General features: G+C 49.7%; 1 protein-coding gene across 2 annotated transcripts in view; it reads right to left on the bottom strand.

Annotated features, from left to right (window-relative positions):
• The window catches only part of PHF2 (PHD finger protein 2), a 55,372-nt gene extending 39,468 nt beyond the window's left edge, over positions 1-15,904 (bottom strand). For both annotated transcript variants that reach the window (XM_068201448.1, XM_068201449.1), the window contains exon 1: positions 15,252-15,904. In XM_068201448.1, coding sequence (XP_068057549.1) covers positions 15,252-15,349 — 98 coding nt within the window. In that variant the 5' untranslated portion in view covers positions 15,350-15,904. The remainder of the gene's footprint in view (positions 1-15,251) is intronic.
• Between the last annotated feature and the right edge of the window lie 6,912 nt (positions 15,905-22,816).

Below are 22,816 nucleotides of genomic sequence, written 5' to 3'. Positions count from 1 at the left end.
AGAGATGAACACCTTCACCACTGACTAGGGAGGATGTCTGATGCCATTTTTTGCACAGTAACATATCTCTTGCCCTATCCCCTGGTAGTGCTGGCCCCATCCTCTGCCATGTGAAGGACCTGAGCTGGGCACAGGACATCTGTGGACCCACTACTGTGCCAAGGTGCTGCTGCTGCTGAAAACTGAGCTCAGCTTGTTCAGCAGAGAAGCTGCTCAGCCCTGTGTGATTACAGCTGCCCTGATGTTTGTTCTCCTCCTTCTCATCACTGGGTTTCCCAAAAGCAGATGGGAAATAAGCCAAGAGGGAGGGAACCAGAGAAAGAGTGGCAAAAAGCAGGAATAAATCAAAATTGAAGGAAAGAATTGCCAAGCCCAAATTCAAGGTCTCAAATTCTTGACCCAAAAGGTCAAGAAGTCCATTAAACAAACAGAACAAAAATAACTCTCCTCTCAAAATCATTCTGTTAGTTTTTGTTTATTCCTTATGTAACTTCACTGAAAGAAGTGGCACTGGTCCACAAAGGAATCTGGCCACATTCAAAACTTTTTCCAGGCTGGGTGGCCATACTGCAACTGCAGGGAGCAAGAAGGGCTCATTCCAGCCTGGGAGCAGGGGAGGTGACAAAGCAGACAACACCACTGTGCAGGCCCTCCACAGCACCCCAGTGCATCCCAGCCCAGCCCCAAAGGGTGCTGCGAGGACGACAGAGCTCCCACCTCAAGGGCTGAGCCAACAGGCTGCAGGTGGGAAAAGTGAACTGGTCTGCACATGTCTTGTCTCTGCTGTTTTCTTCCTCTCTCCCACTCCTTTCACCAATCACCTTCTGTTCGCTGTGTATGGTTTCTATTTCATCTTCAACTGACGTGCAGGTGTCAGCCAGAACCACAGAGCCAGCAGAGCTGCGACGCCCATCCCACTCGGCATGACACCATCCACACAGCTCTGCTCTGCTGCCACAAAGCTTCAAACAGATACACCTGAGCAGACACTCTGCACTCTACAGAATTCAGAAACAAAGCCAATGAGCAGGCAGCACATGTCCCGGCTCCCCCTGCACAGCCACAGCCAGGTGCAGTGCAGGGACCCTTCCCCACAGCTCATCTCCCCGGTCTGTGGCACTCAGCCCTATGACCAACACAGCAGCTCCTCCACCCATGACCCACACTGGACTCTTGGCCCAGCAGAATGACAGAATCACAGAATCATTTACATTGGAAAAGAATCTGAAGGACACGGAGTCCAAACGTTCCCCGGCATTGCCAATGCCACCACTAATGAATGTCCCCAGGTGCCTCAAACCCTTTCTGCCCCATCCTACAGAAAGCAGCAGCTCCACACCCTGATGGAGTCCATAGCACTGGGGGTTGTTGCCAGTTTGCTCCATGGACTAGCCTAACACTCACCTTACAGGCTCCATGTCCTCAGATCTGTCATCCTCACAGGACACTCCTAACCAGAGCCGCTGTCAGCAGAATAACCTCTCACATGGAGCTTCCCCGTGGCTGAGATCTACACACAAATGGGGTGGACACCAAGGTTATCCAGTCCTGCTGAGGTCACTGAGAGCTTTACAGAGTTAAGGGCACATGCAAGAGGAGTCCTGCCCTGGGGCTCTGCCTAGGTGTAAACGCTGTGTCAGGTTTGTGGCCATACACTGGGAAGTAGACTCATGCATAAAATTGCCCTTTACCTTTCCTCCCTCCAGCTCCCAGCTCATCCCTGTCTGCACAGGCAACTCTCCAGATCTCTAAAAACCTCCTCTTCTATCTTCAAACATACTGCAAAACTTCTCTATGGAATTAGTGCTGGGCTGATCAAATAAATCCTTGCTTATCTGCTGCACATAATTGAGGGATGGAGTGATGGAGTGCATTCTCTCACGTGCACTGAGGCAAGCACAGCAGGAAACAAAAGACCCCAGGAATGGACTGATTTTCATGAGCATTTTAGAAACGATAGGTTCTATTCTGCCCAGTGCAGAAGTGAGTAGGAAGGAGAATTGTCTCAGGGAAAATAATCCTTGAATTATTGTACGACCAACAAAATTCCATTATATTAATGCTCAGCACTTCTTCCTCACGCAATGTGCCACCTCAGCTGTTGACCACTGCTCCATGAAGAGCTCCAGGAGGCAGCCCCTGTGAACAACCCACTGTCAGACCAGCCTTGTACAAACCCAGCACAAATCATCCTCCACAGAGAAGTGCTGGAATCCAGCCTTTGTGCGTTTTCACTCACAGGGCACCTTCTGCCCAAGCACAGGTCAAACTACTTTACAAAAATATCTACTGTTAGCATGTGCCTTTTGTTCCTCAGCAAAATCCAAGTGGTGACATTGTATAATAGAAATATCACCCACCCTGGAAAAAACAGAAATCAACCAAACAGAAAGTTTCTAGATTGCAGCAACCTGCACCTACTGCACAGCCCAAGTCTTTGCCAGCCTTACACTGTTATGTGGCCTAACCAGAACTTGTGCATGCCAGCAACAAATCTGTTATTCAAAGCTGGAAGTCAGAACCCCCAAAATCAGCCAGGACTCGCTGCTTAGTTCCTTGAGACCCTACAGAACAAGGTCTCAGTTTCAAGGTTCAGTACAACACATCACACATCCACAAGGGATGAGGAGTGGACACTGCCAACTCTCTAACCAGGATGTATCCAAACCCTACAGACCAACAGAGCCAACTCCCATGGCAGACTGGTCCGAGTGTGCCCTGACAGCCCAGTGTAGCAGCAAGCAGCACTGCAAATGAGACTGGATTTAACCTCAGCCTTTCTTTGCTGGCCCAAGGATCTGAAGATTATAAGCATCTCTATCAGGAATGGCACCCCACAAGTGGCCAAACAGGTAGGCCACCTTTCTGGGAGAGCCCCACAGCAGAAGGGATCCCAAAAGTTGGGCTAAACCTAAGCCCCGAGGATCAGCTGTGCTGCAATACAAACCTGTGTTTACCAAGCACTGCTCAGTAAAACACATCCCTTATGTTTTACCCTCTGCAATTCTAGGAATTACCTTTAAAAATGAACACATACACTCCAGGAAATCAGCCATTGTAAACCCTTACAAACTGACTTGCCCTAACCCTGTCGTTCCATTTCTCCCTCCAACAGGAACATTAATGCAAAGAAATACCACTGCTGTAACATCAGCTGTGCAGGACCCACAACTCACCAAACTCCTGTAACACTGGCCTGTTACAAACTCACACCTGCAACCAATGGATCCCTCTGGAATTTCTGATTTTGTCACTTGTCCTCCAAAAGCCACAACGCTGAGCAACACCACTCCTTTGCGTTTCATGTTCCTTCTCTCTCCTCTTCACTACACTGAGGATCTGCTCACCCTGCGTGTCACATCCACAGCCACACGTATGGCAGGAACAGGCTGGAGATGGGCAGTGCACGTGTGTGACTAAATGAAAGATAAATGCAAAACTAAACACCAGCAAAGCCCGAGACATCATTAACCTTGTACAGCAACAACTACCTGTACCTGTGTATTTATACATCCATGTATGTATTTATACACACTAATACAAATCTGACTACTGTGCGTGTTTGATTTGCTTTAATTGTGACACCCATTTATATAACCATTTATATAACTTACTTTTAAATCTGAGGTAACTTATCACTGTAATTTGCACAAGCGTGCTCAGATCTTGCTAAAAATACTGATTAATGGTTGGTTGTCCTTTTCAGTCACAGGACCATTTTCATGTATTCATTATAGATACATATAAATATATAAACACATGGCAATCCTGATAGTAGCCCGACGGTACCTTTTAATGCTCTGTTTTGCATGGCAAACACTCTGAACCAACTGCAACACTCACAGGGGAAGCTCCAAAATGAGCTGACAGTACAAGGAGGGAGAAGGAACGGGAATGATTTTCACTGTCATATTTACAAAGAACTTACTTTATTAAACCCAACAACCACACAATTAAAGAATGATAAATTATGAACAGAACCTTCAAACCATTCTTAACTGTCCCTGCTGTTGAAATGCATAACCTGCTCTTGTACCTTAATTTCATTTCAGCACTTAAAATACATTTTCAAAAGATTATCATCAAATTTCAAATTACCCTATTACAGCTTTATCGCATTTTATTCCTATTTCAAGATGCAAACTGGCTTTATACGTCTCCATGTACATCCATGTTGTGCTCTGTGTGTTCTTCCCAGGCCATTCTCCAGCTGGCTCACCTCCACCATCACTAATCCAGGTGAGAGCAAAGGGTCCCCTGCCCATGGCGTGCTCAGCACTGCCCCACTGCCAAGAGAGCCATGGTGGAGGTGGTCCATCATGCTTTGATACAACATATGGCATGTGTGTGTGAGAATGAGGGATAACATCCTTGACAGAGAGAAACAAAGAGAACCTGCATGTTTAGAAAGAAAACCATGGTAGCAACAGCCATAAATCACATGAGTGTCCTTGGATCAGGCATTCAGACTGGGCAGTGGGCTGGTGTGAAGTGGTGTCCTTCGTGTCCATGGACTTGTGAGGATTTGCTCCACCTGGTAACTGACAGGGAAACCCCAACATATTTCTTAATCATCCATGATTTTGAACTGCGGAGGATCAGTAACAGCTCAAAATAAAATACCCAGTGACACCTAGTGCCACTAGCAGTAAGTTAGCAGTGGAGATTGCTCGTTGTGGTGCTGATGTAAAGTGCTGCTTTCTTCAGCTGATTCAAACATCTGCACATCAATGCACCCTGGCAGGAAGCAGGAACAAGGTGAGGCTTAAGGTCCCTCCCGACGCAAATGACTCTGGGATTCTATGGGAAGTCATAAATTTCCTCTTTTTCTCCAGATACTTTTCTTGCCTTTTTACAAGCACAACATGAAGTGCTAATATTCTTTCACTGCTTGTCACTTACCAACACAAAATTAGAGCTCTGCCTTGCTCTTCTCAAAGTGAAAACCTTACCTGACTGAGCCCTTCCAGTCCATGCAGGATGTGCTCCACAAGGCACTCCGTAAAAGTGCTCCACAAGACATCCTTCCATAAAAAATGATTGTGACATTTTCTGTGACATTTCTGTCCCACAGAAGCCCCGCGGCATGAGCAGGACCTGGAATGCCAGCAGGCCAGTGCCACTGAGCCTCCCCATCAGCATGGTTTGCAGTTAAAGCAATCAGTTCTGCTCAGAGAGGGATTTCAGAGCTCCAAGAACGCAAAGAAACACAAAAGTCAGAAGGAACAATGAAAAGGCAGCAGCAGCAGCCAGCAGGTTGAGGCTGTGACTGCAGGCAGCCAGATGGGCTCTGCTCCCACTCACTGTAAGATTCCAGGTAAGTGCTCTTCAGAAACACCTCCTTGACACATATTTTCCTTCCTCAAACCATTCGTCAACTCTCACACCACAAAAAAGCAGAAATAATTATTCTGAAGAACATTTGTGAGTGCTTTGTATCTGAAAAACTTCTTTGCACCAAAGCATAAAACAACAGTTTTGCTTGTTCTAAATAAAAAGTTCCAAGCAACCAAAAAAAAAACCAAATAAACAAAAAAATCAGAAATCTTAAAATAAACAAATCTGCAGAAATCTTCCTGGGAAAAAGCTTAGGTCTGAGAACTTAAAAACATTAAGGTTTAGCTCATCATTGAACACTACAGGCAACAGCAGTTCTGACTACATGTGACATGTTGAATAGATCATTTCCTACAGCCCCTGCTTTGGAAGCATGAGGGAACAACCCCAGCTCCAGCTCATTCCAGCCCTTTGGGTATTTTTCAAGTAGGACTGTAACTGAATTCCAGCAACTACTTCAGTTCAGCATTTTTTAAATGGAAAAATTTAGCAGTATGGTAAAAAGGGACATAATTGTATATGGGACTTAGGTAGCAGCCAACACCAGTTCAGGACAGCCCCAGATGGTAACTGGGAGCAGAACGCTGCGCCAGGTACCACTCTCAGTGCAGGACTGCTCTTCACACCATCTCCTCCCTGCTGGTGTCACTCACAGCACCCATTTCCTTACCTGCTCCCCTCTCCATGCAGTCTGCAAATGTCACAAGTGAATCTGAAACGTGAACTCCTACTTTTCAGTAACACTCACAACATCCCACAGGGGCAGTGGGCTGTGTCCTACTTGCAAAGCAAGGAGTATCACCACATTCCCTGTGAACTGCTCATGGGGAGCAGCGAACCTGAAGGAGGAGCACACAGCTGATCACACCCAAACCTCGGAGGTACCTGAGATATTAAGCTGCTCCTCCATGGGGCTGAGCAGGAATCACCACTGTACAGCCAACTTCAGCACTCTGCCTTTTACAGGAGGTGTTTGGGCAAAATTATCCTGTTCTCTGGTCAGTCTGGTGCAATGTCAAAAAGAGGGTAAAACTTGATAAAACTGGAAAATGCCACGGGCACTGCCAGTGCTGTGGGAGAATGGTCCTGCAAAGCCTGGCAGGGCCCAGGAGCAGGGCTGGGGTGTCTCTGAAATCATTTGCTCAGTTCCTAACAGTTCTGTGCAACTCTGTGTCCAAAAATTGGAAGAAAATAATGTGTCCAAGTCCTTGTGAACCCTCTCCATCCATTCCAAGCGAAGCGTCCTGACACACTGTGCCTCTGCCTCACACTGACTGTCTCTTCCAGTCTGTGATTTACAAGCCGCATCAGGAATAGTAACAGTTTTTCATCCACAGCTGCATTTCACCCTGGTATTGCTCATAGTCCCCTGCAGTTCTACTCCCACATGTTCCAGCAATCCTTGACTTCTAAGGACATTGCTGCATCCATGGACACGTACCCATTCCCTCCGCAGCACCTGGAGCTGGGGTTGTGGGGGCACAGCAGTGCCAGCTGAGCAGAGGGGTGAGTGACTGTGCTGCTGAAGCTGGGAGCAAGGGCTCAGGGAGTGATGTGCTGCTGCCTGGGGTGAGTGTGAAGCCTGTTCCCATGAGTGCTGGAAGGACAGCACTGTGGGCAGGCATCCCTCAGCAGGAGCTGGTGTGCGGCCACCACAGCGCCTTGTGATTACACCAGGCTAAACTTTGTCACAGTCCCATGTAATAGTCTAAAAATTTCTTTTGAGAGACTGTTACATGTTTCTGTATGCTTTCCTTGGTCCTTCAGCACTTCTGCTAGTTCAGCAGACTGGAGAGGTTTTTCTTGCTCCAACTCTGAACATGGCTGAGGCTTTCTGCTGTTATTCATGAGTCAATTCCAAAGGTAGAAACCCAATTTCAAAACCTCAGACTGCTTAAAAAGTAACTAGTACAGCCATATCTGGCTCCTTTACAAGTGTAATGCAGATAACCAACATTCGTCTGATAAGTTACTGCAAATATAAACAAAGAAAAAGGGAAACATGAATGTGGAGTAGAAGAGATGGGAAAAACATTCACCTCAACATGGTCAAAAGTTAAAAGGTCTCAGTACAGAACTAGAAAATTAAGAGTATTTCTTGGACTGTAGAAGAAATGTTCTAATATTTTAGCCAAACCCAGATGAACAATTTTATCATTTCACAATTAAAGAAGATGACTAGAGCAGAAGCACATCAAAACATTGACAGAAACACCTCAGTGAGAAAGAAGTTCTTCACTAATGCAATAATACAGCACTTGGAAAATGAAAATAAGCAAACTTGAATTGGAAATACATACGATTTTTTCCAATAATGAAGTAATAAACATTGGGACAAGTCATTAGTGGATATGTTGACTTTCCCTCAAGAACAGCTGTGCTTTCATTTGGCCAGTGTGTTTGTCCTGATGCAAAAGAGTTGGTGGATAAGAGTTCCAGATACTGCCAAGAACCACTTTGGCAGTAAAAGTTGTGAATTCATAGGATCTTCTCAGAACACATCTGAGTGTTTTAAGACCTCCTCAGCCATTTCAACAAGAGCAAATCCACCCCTTTTAGAACAAGCCCCATGTTCACCTGTAAGGAAATGGCATCCTCACCTTTTCCAACCCTCTTTAACATGCTCTACCCACCTTTTCACCTTTCAGTGGAAGTTTCATTGAAAGGCAAAGCCAGAGCAGGAATTAGTCAAGTCTTTGGAATGATGAATCCCTTATCAGCAACCAGCTGCAGAGTAGCAAGGTCAGGGTTCCATATGAAGGAGCAGGGATGAGAGAGAAGAGGCTGTCAAGAAGCGGCCCCTGGACTCCCAGCCTCGGGCACTTGGGCTCTCTGGGGGTCTTGTGGCTTCTGATGGCACCTCTGTGACTCGGATTTCTAAAGTGATCATGGAACAAAAGACTTAGCAGCCCCACGTGTTTACCATTCTTTGCTCAATGACTCCTCATTCAGGTATCCAGGTGGACTGCTCAGTGATGGCTTTTTTTTTTTTTCTTTAATTCCCTGGGAAACATTTCTGGGATGTGAAGGAGCTCACATGCTATCCCCATGGCTTGTAAGGAGCCAGGGGTTCCAGTGGTCCTGTCCTGGCCAATAAACTGCTCATTTTGGCTAAATAAATTAAGAGTACACTAGATACCCTCCACCTTCCTCAGTAACTGCTGCAATCTATTTAAGGGTATTTAGTGATCACAAATGGAGAGGAAATCCCAAGTGGATAGTATGGTAATCCAGGAGACACTGTCCCTGTTAACACATAAGCGCAGCAGCAACAGCACTGCAAGTCCTTTTGCTTCCCCCACCTGCCCCAACCCAGAGGCTTTGCTGAGATGCTCAATAAAGGCATTCAATCTCACTTCCAGGCTGGCTGTGGGGACTGTGCTCCTGCACAATGTTCCGTGTGCTGCTGACACACGGGACACGGCACATATGGCACAGGAACAGCATTCCAGCCAATCTTCACATTTCCATTCCCTTCCACTGAGATGTTAACAGCAAAAATGGAGGTTTAATAAAAAAAATCACAGCTACTGATACCTAGCAGAAATATTTCACTTCTTTTTTCACTTGTTACATCCTTCCAGTCTGCCAGATGAGGCGAAGTGCTGTTTCTGAGAGTAAATGTACTGTGTATTTTGCTAAAAGAGGAAAACACAATGAAATCCATAAGCAATTCCATAAAAACAATAAGGCAGCTCTCACATAGTTCCAGATTACTGGGTTGACAATTGCAAACAGGAAATTTAAAAATATCTTTGTTTCTGCAATTCTGGTTTATTTTTTCCTGTCAAAATATACAATTGCTTAACTTTCTGCTTGTCTTGACTACTTGCTAAAACGAATGGATGAAGCACTAAAAATTGCTGAATATCCCAGGAGAAGTCTACCCTGGTTAGCTTGGAAACTAAGCACAATTACATCCAGGGAAACTCAGTGTCCTCACTCCTGCTCTGCCTGTAAGCACAGTACTAAGCCCTGGCCTCACCTGGAGAAGCAGCAGCCGTCAGTTTTTGGGGATGTGCCTTAGAGGAAAAGAAGGAACTCCTCCACGGGCTGCTGGCTGGGAGCCCTGAACATGTTGTCAGCCTCTTCCAACAGCTCTTCCAAAGGCCCAGGAGAGTGCAACAAGGAGGGATTTGCACAATCCAAGACCAAGAGAAAATATTCATCCCTGGGTGTCTGGGGCTGTGGTCCCAGTGCTGAAGAGCACCAAGCACAGGAACAAAGCAGGAGTTCATGGAATCGTGGAATTGTTTGGGTTGGAAAATACCCTAAAATCATCAGCTCCAGCCATCCCCCCAGCATGGCCAAGTGTACCACTAACCACGTCCCCAATCTACACCTCTCTTAAATCCATCCAGGGATGGTGACAGTCTGTGCCAGGGATGACAGCCCTTTTGATGCAGAAATTTTCCCCAATATCCAGTTGAAGCTTTCCCTGGCACAACTTGAAGCCATTTACCTCAAGATGTTGCAGCCTGATGACACCGCACTGCTGGAGACCATGGCCCCCAGGACACCCCTGTCCCACAGAGAGTGTCCTTTGTGGGGGGGGAAGATGCTCAGCCATCACACAGGGTGGGAGACCAACACCCCAGGAAAAATCTACATGAGAGACCTGGTGAGATTTGCCAAACACGCTGTTATTGCCATTATATTGTACACCAGAGGTACTTGGATGCACAAGCCAAGTAACATCCAAAAATAGCCATGCATTAAGTCATAAAACAGACTGTGAACTGCTCTTTTTTTTCTTCAGATAAAACTCTGGAAAGGAATTACTACTGATATCAGTCAGCCAGTGTAAGATTTGATAATGTACACCATGTTACAGAGTTATCAGTCACTGATAAGATGCATGACGTGGTCACTATGAAAAACCCACATGATTCCAGAGCATCAGCTCACCTGTAGCACAAACAAAACTCCAGCACTGCTTCAGGGCACCTTTATAAGACACTCTTAATGCCACAAACCATGTTTTAATAAAATATTTTGAGAACTGTAGACCTACAGGCTGCCATACAAGAGAGGGCTATCTGGGCAAGGAGAACACACTCAATTTTCAGTGTAAACATACTACGCTGCTACTACAAAATTTATATTGGCCAGAAAGAAGAAAATACATTAAGGTAATATTAAAGATGGTGGCCTCTGAGTTTTGGAAAGCCTTAGAGTGACTGTATAACACTTTTTCTCTTCACCGGTATCTCCCCATATGTAGTTACATTCCTTTGATAACTTTTGTCAAGACATCTTTCCCATTTCCTTTATTATGGAGCTATTCAGCACGGAGGAAAAAGTTCCCCTTTGCTTGCAGAACTCATTTCTTTGTTGTGACATGGCTGGTAAGGCTGCCATCCCACTAGTGCTGAGCTCAATAGGTACCTAGGTGCCCACAGGGCTGCTCACAAAACAGTGCAGCTGAAGGTTTGGGCTGCTGGAGAGTACTCATTAAACCACTGTATTTTTGTCTTTTTTTAATTAAACATGAATTGTGTTTAATATTTCTAAGCTTTTATCCTTTCAGAGGTAAAATCTTCTAGAATTAGAAGACTCTATGTACAAAAATCTTCTGTGATCTATACTGGCTCTCAGGTACCAGATCTACACTACTCTTGGTAATGTGGAATTAAATGAAACTCTTGTCCACTCTTGGTATTACTTAGACGTGGATTTTCGAAAGCATTCTAGTATAAGTATTAGCATGGCTCATTCAAGATACCTGTTGTGGGCAGGCTCCCAGAAAAACTGAGCCTGTCATGTCAACTAACTCTTCAGGAAAAATTGAAATAACCTGAGATTTTTAGTTATTTGAAAAACTTACACTTTGGTCCTATCTGAACTCAGCACATGAAAGGAAATCATTCTGGGCACAGCACAATTAACCTCAGGGGTTCCCTCTGCTGTGATAAAACCAAAGTAAATAGCACTCTAGTTTTAGGATTATCCTCATCTTCAAATTTTACCCAAATTTCCAAATTTGTCCATAGCTAGTGATAAGCCTGGATAAAAGAGTAGAACTAAATGCTGCCATGTAAAATCAGACCTGTTTTTGAAAGGGAAAATGCTGAATGCTCTGTTATGAGCATAAAATCTGCCCACACACAGGGTTTAGCTTTGCAGTGTAGCAGAGAAGTGCTTTTCTTAACCCAGCCATGTTTACTCTGCGTGCCAGGGCATCCTGAGTAACTCCCACCATCACTTCAGGCTGCTCTGATAACTGCACGAGCTGCTCTTAGGTAACTAAACCTTTTACTAAGTTATTGACCACTGCTAGGCCTGGAGCAAGGAGGGTCAAAGTTTAAATATACACAAAGTAATAAAATCAATACTTGTTATTTCATTTAGTAGCACAACCCCAACAGCACCAGGTATGGGTTATAAGAACAGGTAACAAAATACTGCAGAGAAAATGAATAATTTACCTCCCCTCACCTACAGCTGTAACAAGTAACCCCGTTTAGATTTCTAGTTAAACAAACCGGTACAAAAAGACTTGTCTTGTCTTGGATACAAGGTTCTGTAACGTTTCCATTGCAGATGAGACACTCAGAGACCGGTCATCATGTACCACTTTTCCCAGCCCCCAGCAACTTGCCAGCAAGCTGCTCCCAGGAAGGGAGAATGGAGGGCGTCCCTGTGGGGCAGCACAGTGTCACCGGGCACGGACAGCCAGCAGCATCACCTGCAAGCTGAGAAGAAGGCAGAGCTCCTGACACCACACAGCTGAACCCCCTCGTCTCACATCACCTGTGCCCGAGCAGCATGTGGCTGGCCCAGGGACCCCGGCCCACGCCTGTGGCACAGCTGGCACCAATCTTCCCATCCAGCCAGGCCCAGCCTTGAGGCAGCAGCGACCTAGAGCATCTGCTGACTCTCAGCTTCTTCGCACATCAAGACCACTCCCTCTTCCTCCTCCTTTCCTGGTCTTCTTCAAAGAACCAGTTCCCATGCCAACGAGGCCCCGGCCGGCCCTGCTGCCTGCAGACCTGCTACCAGGCAGAACAACACCAGGACTCCTCCTGAGGATGGGACCCAAGGGCAGAGGAGCCAGCACAGGCAATGGAGGGGCCAGGAAACCACGGAGCACCAGGCTGGCTGCTCAGAGCAGAGCACTGAGGTGTGTGGGACTTCATCAGCCCAAACAGCCACACCAGAGAACACACACCATGGAGAGGAGACAAACAGTCCCAGGCCCACTTTGGCATTAGTGTCCTTTGCCTCTAAGATCATCTCTGTCCTTTCCAGACAGCTGGAAGCTGCTTGTCTGGAGCAGCTCAGGCAAACGGAGAGAACAAGAATCATCAAACCTCAGTCTCATAAGGAGTCACAGGGTTCTGTGAACACACCAACAGCTCCATGGCTCAGCACACTTCAGCAGTGTCCAAGGGTCCCCAGTGCATTTGTCCCAGAAGTGGAGAGGGCTCCATTACCCTGTGTTCAACTTCTAAACTACATTACATAAGCTTACACACTTTAGATACTCTGAAAATATCAATTTGCCATCAGAACTGCTGAAGTTGCCACAGAGATGTTGCCCAGCCTTAGATGAAAGGGAGACTGCGACTGCTGCAGGAATAAACCCATGAAAAATATTTCTTTTAGATATTTGGGAATCCCTGTCAGAAGGGAAATATGAAAACACCTGATCTACTTCTACAAAACTGAACCAGAAAGGACACCTTATTTTTCTGAATTGCACACTGTACATCATGTTAAAAAGAAACAGAAGTATGATTAAAACACCAGGTAATCCTCCTGAGCACTGCACAGTTTGGCACACTGGCTCATGTTTGGTTGCCGAACCAACGTAACATTGTATTTTTTGTTGCAATACTATATAACATTGAATATTTTTGTTGCAGTTTTGTATTAAGATTAACATCAGTGCTTTGAGTATCCAGGACAGACACAATTTTATACAACTAAATCCTGATTTTTTTTCTATTTATTTATTTATATATTACCCAGAAAAACAAACAGTGTCATAGATAAGCTGTTTGCTCCTAATACTCGATGAACTTCTCTGATGCAGTTATCTCAGGCTTTGACACTGTGAGAAGTGAACTCCTCCTCAGTTTTCTTTCTCTAAAATCAATCTCTGGGCACTACTATAAACTAAAGAAAAAGGGTATAAACTCCTCCCCCCAGCAGCGCTACAAATCAATTCTGTCCCTTACGCCACAAAATTAAACACCTTTCCTCCTGCTATTGACCCTGAGCTGCCCACAACATGATCATTTGCTTGATCAGCTGCAAGCAACCTCTCTTCGTCAGTTTCAATGGAAATTCACCATCCTGTGCAAGCAGCTTACCTCCTTTTGCCGTTTACTCTTCAGCGATTCACTCTGTTATTACTTCGCCTGAAAATCTTAATTTTTTCATGTCCTTAAACTTTCTAAGTTTCAAGTGCACATGCTTGAGGCTTCTCTCCAGCCTCACCTCACCATCTGTACCTGAGTCCTCAGTGGCACGGACCAACGCGATTCCTGCGAGCCTCCTGTCCCGGACCAAACGTGCAGAGCACCCTTCTGCCAGCACTGACACCAGGACTGTCTGTTTCTGTATGTCCCTTCCTGTTTCTATACAGCTTCTAAAATAAACGGCAGAACATCACTCCTAATACCACGGCTAAGCGTCTCGAATAGTTTATTCCGCGCACGGAAGATCCGCGGATGCCCCAGTGCCCGCTCGAGCATCCGTGAGCCGCACCAGGCAGAGCCTCTCGCCTCCGCCTCCTGTGACAGCTGTTTGGAGACTCTGCTGGGCGCTGGTTGCGATGAACGAGCGACAGCCTAGCCTGAGCGGACCCCTGTCGTAAAAAGTGCTCATCCAGGTGATTTACCTGATTTTAATTGCACTTTTTACACTTCAGTCACTCCTGGGGAATTGCTGCGATGCCGCTGACACTCCTCCGTCACATCCGAAGGGAGCGAGGGGTCCCGTCGGGGGCTGTCCCCGCGCGCACCCCTTTCGCCCAGTGACCCCCTTGGCGGGCACGGCTGCCCGGGCGGTGCGGTGGCTGCTGAGGCTCTCGGACCCCAGTCGCCGCCCTCGCCCCCATCACACCAGGAGCCACCGAAGTTCCGCCGCCCGCCCCAACTCCGCCGCGGCCGCCCATTGTCTGCGCGCCGGGAAGCGCCGTGGGGAGAAACGAGCCGAAAAGCTGAGTCCTTCGCCCCGCCCGGCCTCCCCCGCCGCTCCCCTGCCCGCGGCCCCGCCACGGCAGGCCCCGGCTTCGGGCAGGGCCGGGGGTGCGCAGGGGTCCCCGGGAGCGGGGGCGCTGCCCGGCGGGGCCGCGGGGCGGGCGCTGCGCCAGCGAGGGCTCGCCCGCCCGCTCCCACCGCCCCACCCGGCCCCGGCGCCGAGTGGCTGCCAGGGCGGGCGCTCCCCACAGCCCCCGGCCCTCCTTGGCCATGGCCGCCCTGCCACCGGGGAACACCCCGCGGGCCCACTCCGCCGCCGCGGGGAGCCGCGGCTGAGGTGCCGGAGCCCTGCCCGGGCGGGAGGCCGAGGCGCGGGGGCCGAGCCCGCTGACAGCGCGGCCGAGCCCCGCGGCCGCCGCCGCGGCCCCTCGCTCCCCGCCCCGGCCCCGGCTCCGGGAGGGTCGCGGCGCGGAGCCGCGGGCGGGCGGCGCAGGGCGGCCCCATCCCCTCCCCGGGCGCGCACAATGGCCCCCCTCCACCCCGGGGCTCCGGTGTCACCGCGGGGGGAGTAGCTTTGTGTCGGGAATCCAGCACCAAACCCACAAAACACACAAAACCAGCGCGCGGGGAGCGCGGGAGCGGCGCCGGGAAGCGCGGCTCCTCCTTCCCCGCTCCGGGAAGGCCTGCGGGAGGGAGTGCGGCGGCGGGAGCACCGGGGGCGGCGGGGCCGGGGCCGGAGTCGGGGTGCCGGGCGCGGTGCGTTACCTGCCGTGGAACCAGTCCTTGCAGGCGTCGCACTCGATCATAAAGCGGGTCACGTCGTAGGGCAGCCGGCAGATGCAATAGACGGGCACCGTCGCCATGTTCGCGCCGACCGCGCCGATCCGCTCCGCTCGCGGCCGCCCGCCCGCCCGGCCGAGCGGAGCGGAGCGCGGCGGGGCCGAGGCGCCGAGGGGGGTGGCACGGGGGAGGAAGGGGAGAGCGGAAAAAGAGAAATAATACAAAATAATAAAAAACGCTACAAAACCGCGATAGTGGATTTAGGGCTCCAGAGGGGCGGGCGAGCGGTGCCGGAGGACAGGGAAGGGCTGCCCGGAGCGGGGGGCCATGGCCAGGTCCCGCCGCCCGCCGGCGCCGCGGGCCGGGGCTCTCTGTTGTTGTTGTTGTTGTTGTCCCTCCAGGATGGTGATTCCCGGTGCTCGGCGATCGCGGCGGTGCCCCCTGGTGACAGCCCGGCGCGGCCTCCCCGGCGGGCCCGGCCTTGCGTCAGCCCGGAGGGAGCGGGGCCGAGCGGGGCCGGGCCGGGCGGAGCGAAGCGCGGCGGAGCGGGGCTCCCCGGTCGGGGCCGGGGCGCGGCGGGGGTTCGGCGGAAAACGCGTGTTTTTGTTAACCCCCGCCTGCCGGGAGGGAGCTGCCCCCAGCCCGAGCGCCCCCGCCCGCCCCGCCGGGGGGGCCTGCGGGGCGGTGCGGGGGCACCGGGAGCGGGCAGCGCTCGGGGGCTGTGGGAACGGGGGGACCCCGCTCGGGGCGCCCGGAGGTCTCTGGGACAGCGGGCAGAGCCCGAGAGAGGAGCGGCGTGCCCGCGGGAGCGGGGGGCTCCGGGCCGCCCCAAGGGCGAAGAAGCCCGGAGAAGCGGCCGCAAGAGCTCCGCGACCCGCGGGAACAACGCCTGGCTGGGTGTGCGGGTGGGGGCATCCAGATACACACCGCGGCTGGTCCACATCTAAAGAACCCAGAAGAACGAGCTTCTTTCTATTCAGTAACATGATCTTAGTGGGGGTTTAACCACATGGGGGGTTTCCCGGGCGGTAAACAGTAAACTGGAACGACATGGTCTTAGAGATCTCCAGCTCAAAGCACCCTGTGATTCTCCATTTGTATAATTTCTGCTTTTAAAGTCACCAGCTCTGCTCACAGCAGCCCTTTCCCTGCTGTGACACCAAGGGGATGGTAATGAACACCTTGTGCCCACCAAGAACCAGATCACAGCAGCATATGGGCTGTGGGGGGACACTGAGGCACTGAATGGCCATGAACCCCAAAACTGCCCAGCCCCACCGACCTCCTCCCACGCAGAGGCCAAAGAGGAACCATAGAGTGTGAGCTGGGGCTGAGGATGCAGAACCTTGCTGCCCTGCCATGCCAAGGCTCTGGCAGGGGTTAAACAAACAGGCTGGGGGCTTTTGGAATGACCTACATTCCCAGAGTGTTCAAAGGCCAGTGGCAATTTTCCCCTGAGGAACGAGAGTTCCCAGGGCCTCCCAACTAAGGTGGGATTTTAACTCTTTTACAATGGATTCAGCATTTTGAGACCATTACATTTGGTGGTGTTGCAGGGAATTTGTCTTTGAGCAAAAAACTAAATCTGACATTTCTTAAACTTTCTTCATCTGTCTGCAAAGATCCTCAGAATCACCTGTGGAGGAAAAGGGTGATTCATGAAGCCAAAAAGCTTCAGTTCCAAGATTTTCTACAGAGAGGCAGCTGTTGTTGAATGGCTGAAGAGGTGCTGTGAGGATCATTCCCCTTGCCCACTGCATGCATATGCCACAGGCAGGACTGTGTGTGACTGACACACTTAGCCCTGCCACAGGTGGCCTCTGACACAGCTGGAAGTGCAGTGACACGGTGTGAGGCCCCAGGCGCGTGTCCTAAACTGTCACTCAGTGCTTTTGAGTGTCTCAAAGTGTACCAAGGGACCTGCTAGCTTCATCACAATACACCATGTAAGAACCTGCCCCCTAAAACCAGCCCTCTTTAAGTGTAAATCTATTGGTCATGGCTTTAATTGTTCAGAGCTTCAGCCAGAAAGTTGAAGATCAAGTCCTGGGAGTACAGCCAGATGGAGCAGAATGGCTTGGGAGCCACCACAGAGCTTCACACACCTTTACACTGCTCCTCAATGCCAAGGACATCTCCCAGCACCACTCAGCTCAGGGTTTATGACCCTCTAGAGACTGGGATGTGCTTTGGTACAGGATGGGCTTTGTGCCTCCGCACACCCTACACACCGGCCGCTGCACCCTGAAGGGCCTCCCTCCCTTCCTGAAACCAGTGTTGTCATGTTACAGAGCATGGAAGCACAGGGTGGATCCATGATCTTGGAGGCCTTTTCCAAACAAAATGACTATTCCCTGAAGCAGCTCCTCCACACCACTTTCTGTGCCCATGTTCCCTCTCCCAGTTGTTTATGGGCTCTGCTCACCCAGCCCATATCAGCTGTGAAGAATTTTTCTCATCCTCTTTCCTTAGTCCCATGAGCATCTCCATGCAAACAGCTTTAATTCCAAAGCACCACCCGAATTCCAGTGTTATCGTGTCCCAGCTGCTGCAGTGGGTGAGCCAACCCGCTGAATGCCCTGGGGGTTTGGTGCTCCCTCCAGAGGGCAGCAGGGCCTTGCCTGAGTGCAGCCAGGTGCTCCTAGGGGCTGGAATCATGTCCAGCTCTCCATTGTCCATTGCTAGCCCTCAGGTGATGCCATACCTAGCAGCAGAGTGGTGTGTCTGTGGTTCTACTCCTGTTTTTACAGTGTTCATGTTTTTATAAATACTGCCAAGTGCCATAGTCAGTTGGGCCATCTGTAATTGTGCTGGAGGATGCTGGAGCTGATACTGCATGGAAATGTAGAAGCTCTGTTCTGGCAGCTCAGACATCTTACTCATAATTTTAACAGGGATTAGTGAATTAAGAAACTTATGGGTGAGGTTGTCCCACTTTCCTGAGCTCTACATGAACATTTCAATCCAGATGGTGCCTGGCTGCCCTTGGGAGGGGAGGGTGAGCAGTGAAGCTGTGCCCAGGTGCCTCAGCAAAACATCATTTGATCATAGAGTTCATTGTTGGAAACCTCGAAATGAGTTTTAATATGTATTTTAAACTGATTGGAAAAAAGTGGCACAGGCCCAAACAGAGGGCAGCAACCCTCACAGTGTTGCTGTGCAGGGCCAAGAGCATTCTCTAGCCCAAAACTCCACAGAAGAGGGAGACACACAAGCCCATCGCTGCCTCAGGCTGATCTCCACTTATTTTGTCTCTCGCTAGGGATCAGGACACTTCCTGAGGCAACAGAATGTTCATTTTTTCCCAAATTCAAAGCACCCAGGAATTTCCCAGGTGAAAGAGATTTTCCAAGTGCTTAGAACCTTTTCTATTTGCTGAGAGTTGTTAAGAACCAGAAATTGGAGTAAGATAACAGAGGAATCACTGTTAGATGAGTCCTCTGCTCCCATCCCATCCCATCCCATCCCATCCCATCCCATCCCATCCCATCCCATCCCATCCCATCCCATCCCATCCCATGCAGTCCATTCTTTCAGATCTTTCTGGAAATGGGTCAGAGGGCTTTGAGGGACATGGGTGGTTTTGATCACCTCCTACAGCCGATGCTCACTCCTCAGCCTCATTCTTGTGCTTATCTCCAGAGACTGGAACAAGGATGTTTGTCCCAGAAAAGTGCTGCCCTCCCTCTGCATCACCCCTTCTCCAGACACATCTTGCTCTTTTCCAATGGGGTGTTATTACCAACAATCCTTGGTTGGCTCCACAGCTAGTCCAGCTATCAGTGCTTGAGACACACATATTATTAACCCCTTATCTTCTGGGATCCTACACTGTCCCACTTCATCCCATCTCTGTCCAACGGGTACAAGTACAGGACCCACCTGTACTTGGCAGATGAGCGCGACTGGGCTGGGGCTGGATTCACTTTACAGGCTTTGGGTGCGATCTAAAGGATCACACAGACTCTCACCACCACCGGTACTGCTATCTGCCGTGGGGCTGGATAATTGCGGGGCTGGATAATTGCGGGGCTGGATAACGGTGCTCCTGGGCACCGGCAGCACTGAAGGACGTGGCACGGCCTCATCCTCATCTCGTCCCAGCGCAGGAGCGATGGCTGCACGTCTCCTGCCCCATGCCCCATTCCTCATTCATTCCCCATTGGCCATTCCCCCTCCCGGCTGCACCAGGAGCTGGGGCTCCGTCCGGCGGACACCAGAGCTGTTGTTCACCGAGAGGGAGAACGGCCCCAGCCGCGGGTAGGGCTTCTCAGAGCCCCCTGAAAGCCACCCGTCCGGCAGCTCTAGCACGGACCGGCAGCCCCCAGCGGCGGCGGCGCTCCACGGCCCGGCCCCGGGCAGGAAGGGGCGGAGCGGCGGCGGCGGCGGCGATGGCGACGGCGGTGGCAAGGCCTTCTTGCCCCCGGGCCGCCTCGCTGCCCTCCCCGCTGCCCGGACACTGCCTCGCAGGCGGCAGCCGAGAACAAAACCGGGCCGGGCCGCTGCGCTACGAGTCCCCCGACCCGAAACCTTCGCCGCTGCCGCTGCCGCTGCCCTGGCGGGGACCCGGCGAAGCCCGAGATACAGCGCGCACTGGCGGGGACCGGCTGCGGCACACGCCGAGCATCCCTGCTCGTTAACACAGGCGATTAGTGAGGGAAGAGCCCCGATGCTGTTGCTGATGGCACAGAGCGGACAGTGGCCCCACGTCCCAGCCAAAGAGCGGATTCTCCCAGTTTTACTCTTACGCTGGAGCTGGCTAATGAGATACTGGTCACACCCGGGCTTTCCTTACCGAGAGGGTGGTCAGACCCTGGATCAGGGTACTGGAGAGTGGGTCAGTGCCCCAAACTGTCAGTGTTCAAGGGGCATTTGGATAATGTCCTTAAGAATAAGCTTACATTTTTGGTCAGCCTTGAAGGGATCATGCAGTTCGACTCAATGATCCTTGTGGATCACTTTCAACTGAAATATCCCATCCTATCCTATATTCTCTACTCTACTCTACTAATAAATTGAGGTGTCAAAGATATTCTTCAGGAGCAAGCCCGGGCAGTAGCCAGTCATTCCATAGGATCACCGATTCCAGAGCCAGTTTAGCTCACCGTGAGAGGACTGTGTCGGTGTTCTTAAACGCATCTGTCCTGCAGGAAGCTGCTCGGGACAGCAGCAGGCAGCCCTGTGCTCGTCCCGAGGCGTGCAGGGTCACAGAACGTTGCTGGGCTCTCGCAGTCCACCCATCCCAGCTCATTCCCAGTGCACCCGCACCGGGGACTGGCACTGCCACATGGGACCACTGCCATGCACCTTGGCTTTGCTGATGCTGATTATTCCATTCCAGCTCCCAGGCTGGGCTCAAAAAGGAAACCTGCCGGGCAAGGGGACGAGGGGAGCCCTGCAGCTGCAGAAGCAGGAAGCAGGTCATGCTCTGTCGTGCTGTCAGAGCAGACAAGTGCTGGCATGGGGCGAGTCCCACGGCATGGAGCAGGGAGGGCGGGGACACGAGCCCTCGGGCTGCTACAGGGGAATCTGACTCGGGAAGGAGAGAGGTCTGGTTGCTGTCCCTAGTGGAAAACACAGCTGTGCTTCGAGGCAGGGCAGAGGGAGCTGTGCCCACTGCGCACAGCCTGGGGGCCAGGCTGTCACTAACATGGCTGTGGGCACCAAGCAGACAGGCATAGCAGGGGAGAAAGCTCTCCAGTTTACACTGAGGTGTAAACCTGCAGCTCCTCGTGTTCTGTCAGTTGGATCTTGTGTAACGCTCACTGGTTCCCGGCTCTGTAGAGGCATTACCCACCACTCTCTCACCGGCCACCCCCCATCAGCCTCTGTGAGCACCTGCAGTTCTTTTTCTTTGAACAGCTCCTCCATTATTTCTGGCTTATTTGCATCTCAACCATCTGACTTTTAAAGGTGGCATCTAAAGCAGCTGCACACACCAGCAAAGCCAGGGCGTGACTCCAACCAGGTGTGGTGTCCCCCAGCAGTAAGTGAATCACAGAATCCCAGAATGGTTTGGGTTGGAAGTGACCTCAAAGCCCATCCAGTGCCACCCCTGCCATGGGCAGGGACACCTTCCACTGTCCCAGGCTGCTCCAAGCCCTGTCCAACCTTGGCACTTGGCCACTGGGCACTGCCAGGAATAGGGCAGCCACAACCAAAGGCCATGCTTCTCTCCTCTGCTTTTTAAGAGGACACCACAGATCCTGGTAACTCAACCACTTGACTTGGACATAGGAAAACCTTTTATTTACATATTAATTAAAAAAATACTTGACAAAAAAGGCATACAGTATTTTATACTAAAAGAATAAAGATTTTTATTAAGCACTGTAAGTTGCATTCAATAGCCTTCAAAGACACCACACCACAATCCATCTACAACCAGCCAAACCCAACAGTAGTTCATTCTTGCACAATCCATGAGTTGGGGCAGAACTCCCTTCAACTTACATTAAGATACCTACTTAGCTCTGGCGGGCAGGGAATGGGGAATTACACCTCATTTCTGATCACTAATGTGTGATGAAGAGCATCAGGAGAATTATATGAAAACGAATATAAAGAAATGATTCTGATTTTGAAGTACATTAAGTTTGGAAACACTAACAAAAACATCAAAATGATACAGGTATATTTGCTTATACTAAATTCTTGATGGGAAAGTTCTCAAGAACAAGCCATTTGTTTCCTGCTACAGAAGGGGGGTACTTTTTTTTTGAAGATCAAAGCGTTTTTTTTTTTTTTTGTTTTTCACAGAATTTCATATTTGCTAATATGAAGGCATAAAACAGCAACAGAGAACAATAATGCATACAGCAATGAGTACACCAGGGTAACGTTGATATTCAAAACGGCTAGATAATTTTTTTTTTTAAGTTTTAGAATAAATGCAACAGAGGTCAATAATCACAAAATTTTAAGGTTAGAGCAAGATCAGTCAATGACTAAACATAGTTAACATCTTTTATAGGACTATTACTGATTATTAGCTTTTTTTTGTTTTGCAAATGGGCACAGTACTTGTAAGAATGGAAGAAAGAGGACAATAACATGCATAATATTAACTACACACTTTAAAAATCATGAACCATGCAGAAGTTTAGCTCAAATAGTAGTACTAATGGTCTACGTCTGATTCAAAACCACATAGTTCATTGATCACGGATGCATGGTATTAGTCACAAAAAGTTTCCTAACATATTGTGTTTGTTTTGAAAGGTCGTTTGTAGCTTCTATGATTTCAAGTTTATCTCCGTTTAACTCGCTCGTAACATATGTATGATGTCTATTGAACTCAGCAGAACTGCAGTGTTACTGAGAATTGGTAGTTTCGAGAGTTTGCACATTTTTAACACAAAAGAACCACGGCAACGGTGATGAGATTTCAGAAAGAAAAAACTGTGGTTGTGCCTTTTTCCCCCCATAATCATGAAATCAAAGCCTTAAAGAAAGCTTTATTGTGACACAGTAATGCAAAATCAAATATAATGGCATACATATGGTGCCAAGTACTAAAAATTATAGTTTTAAGCTATATATACTTAAAG

Source organism: Anomalospiza imberbis, chromosome 11, assembly GCF_031753505.1.
Source record: "Anomalospiza imberbis isolate Cuckoo-Finch-1a 21T00152 chromosome 11, ASM3175350v1, whole genome shotgun sequence".
In the NCBI taxonomy this organism is placed as follows: domain Eukaryota; kingdom Metazoa; phylum Chordata; class Aves; order Passeriformes; family Viduidae; genus Anomalospiza; species Anomalospiza imberbis.
This window is presented reverse-complemented; position numbering and strand designations above follow the sequence as displayed.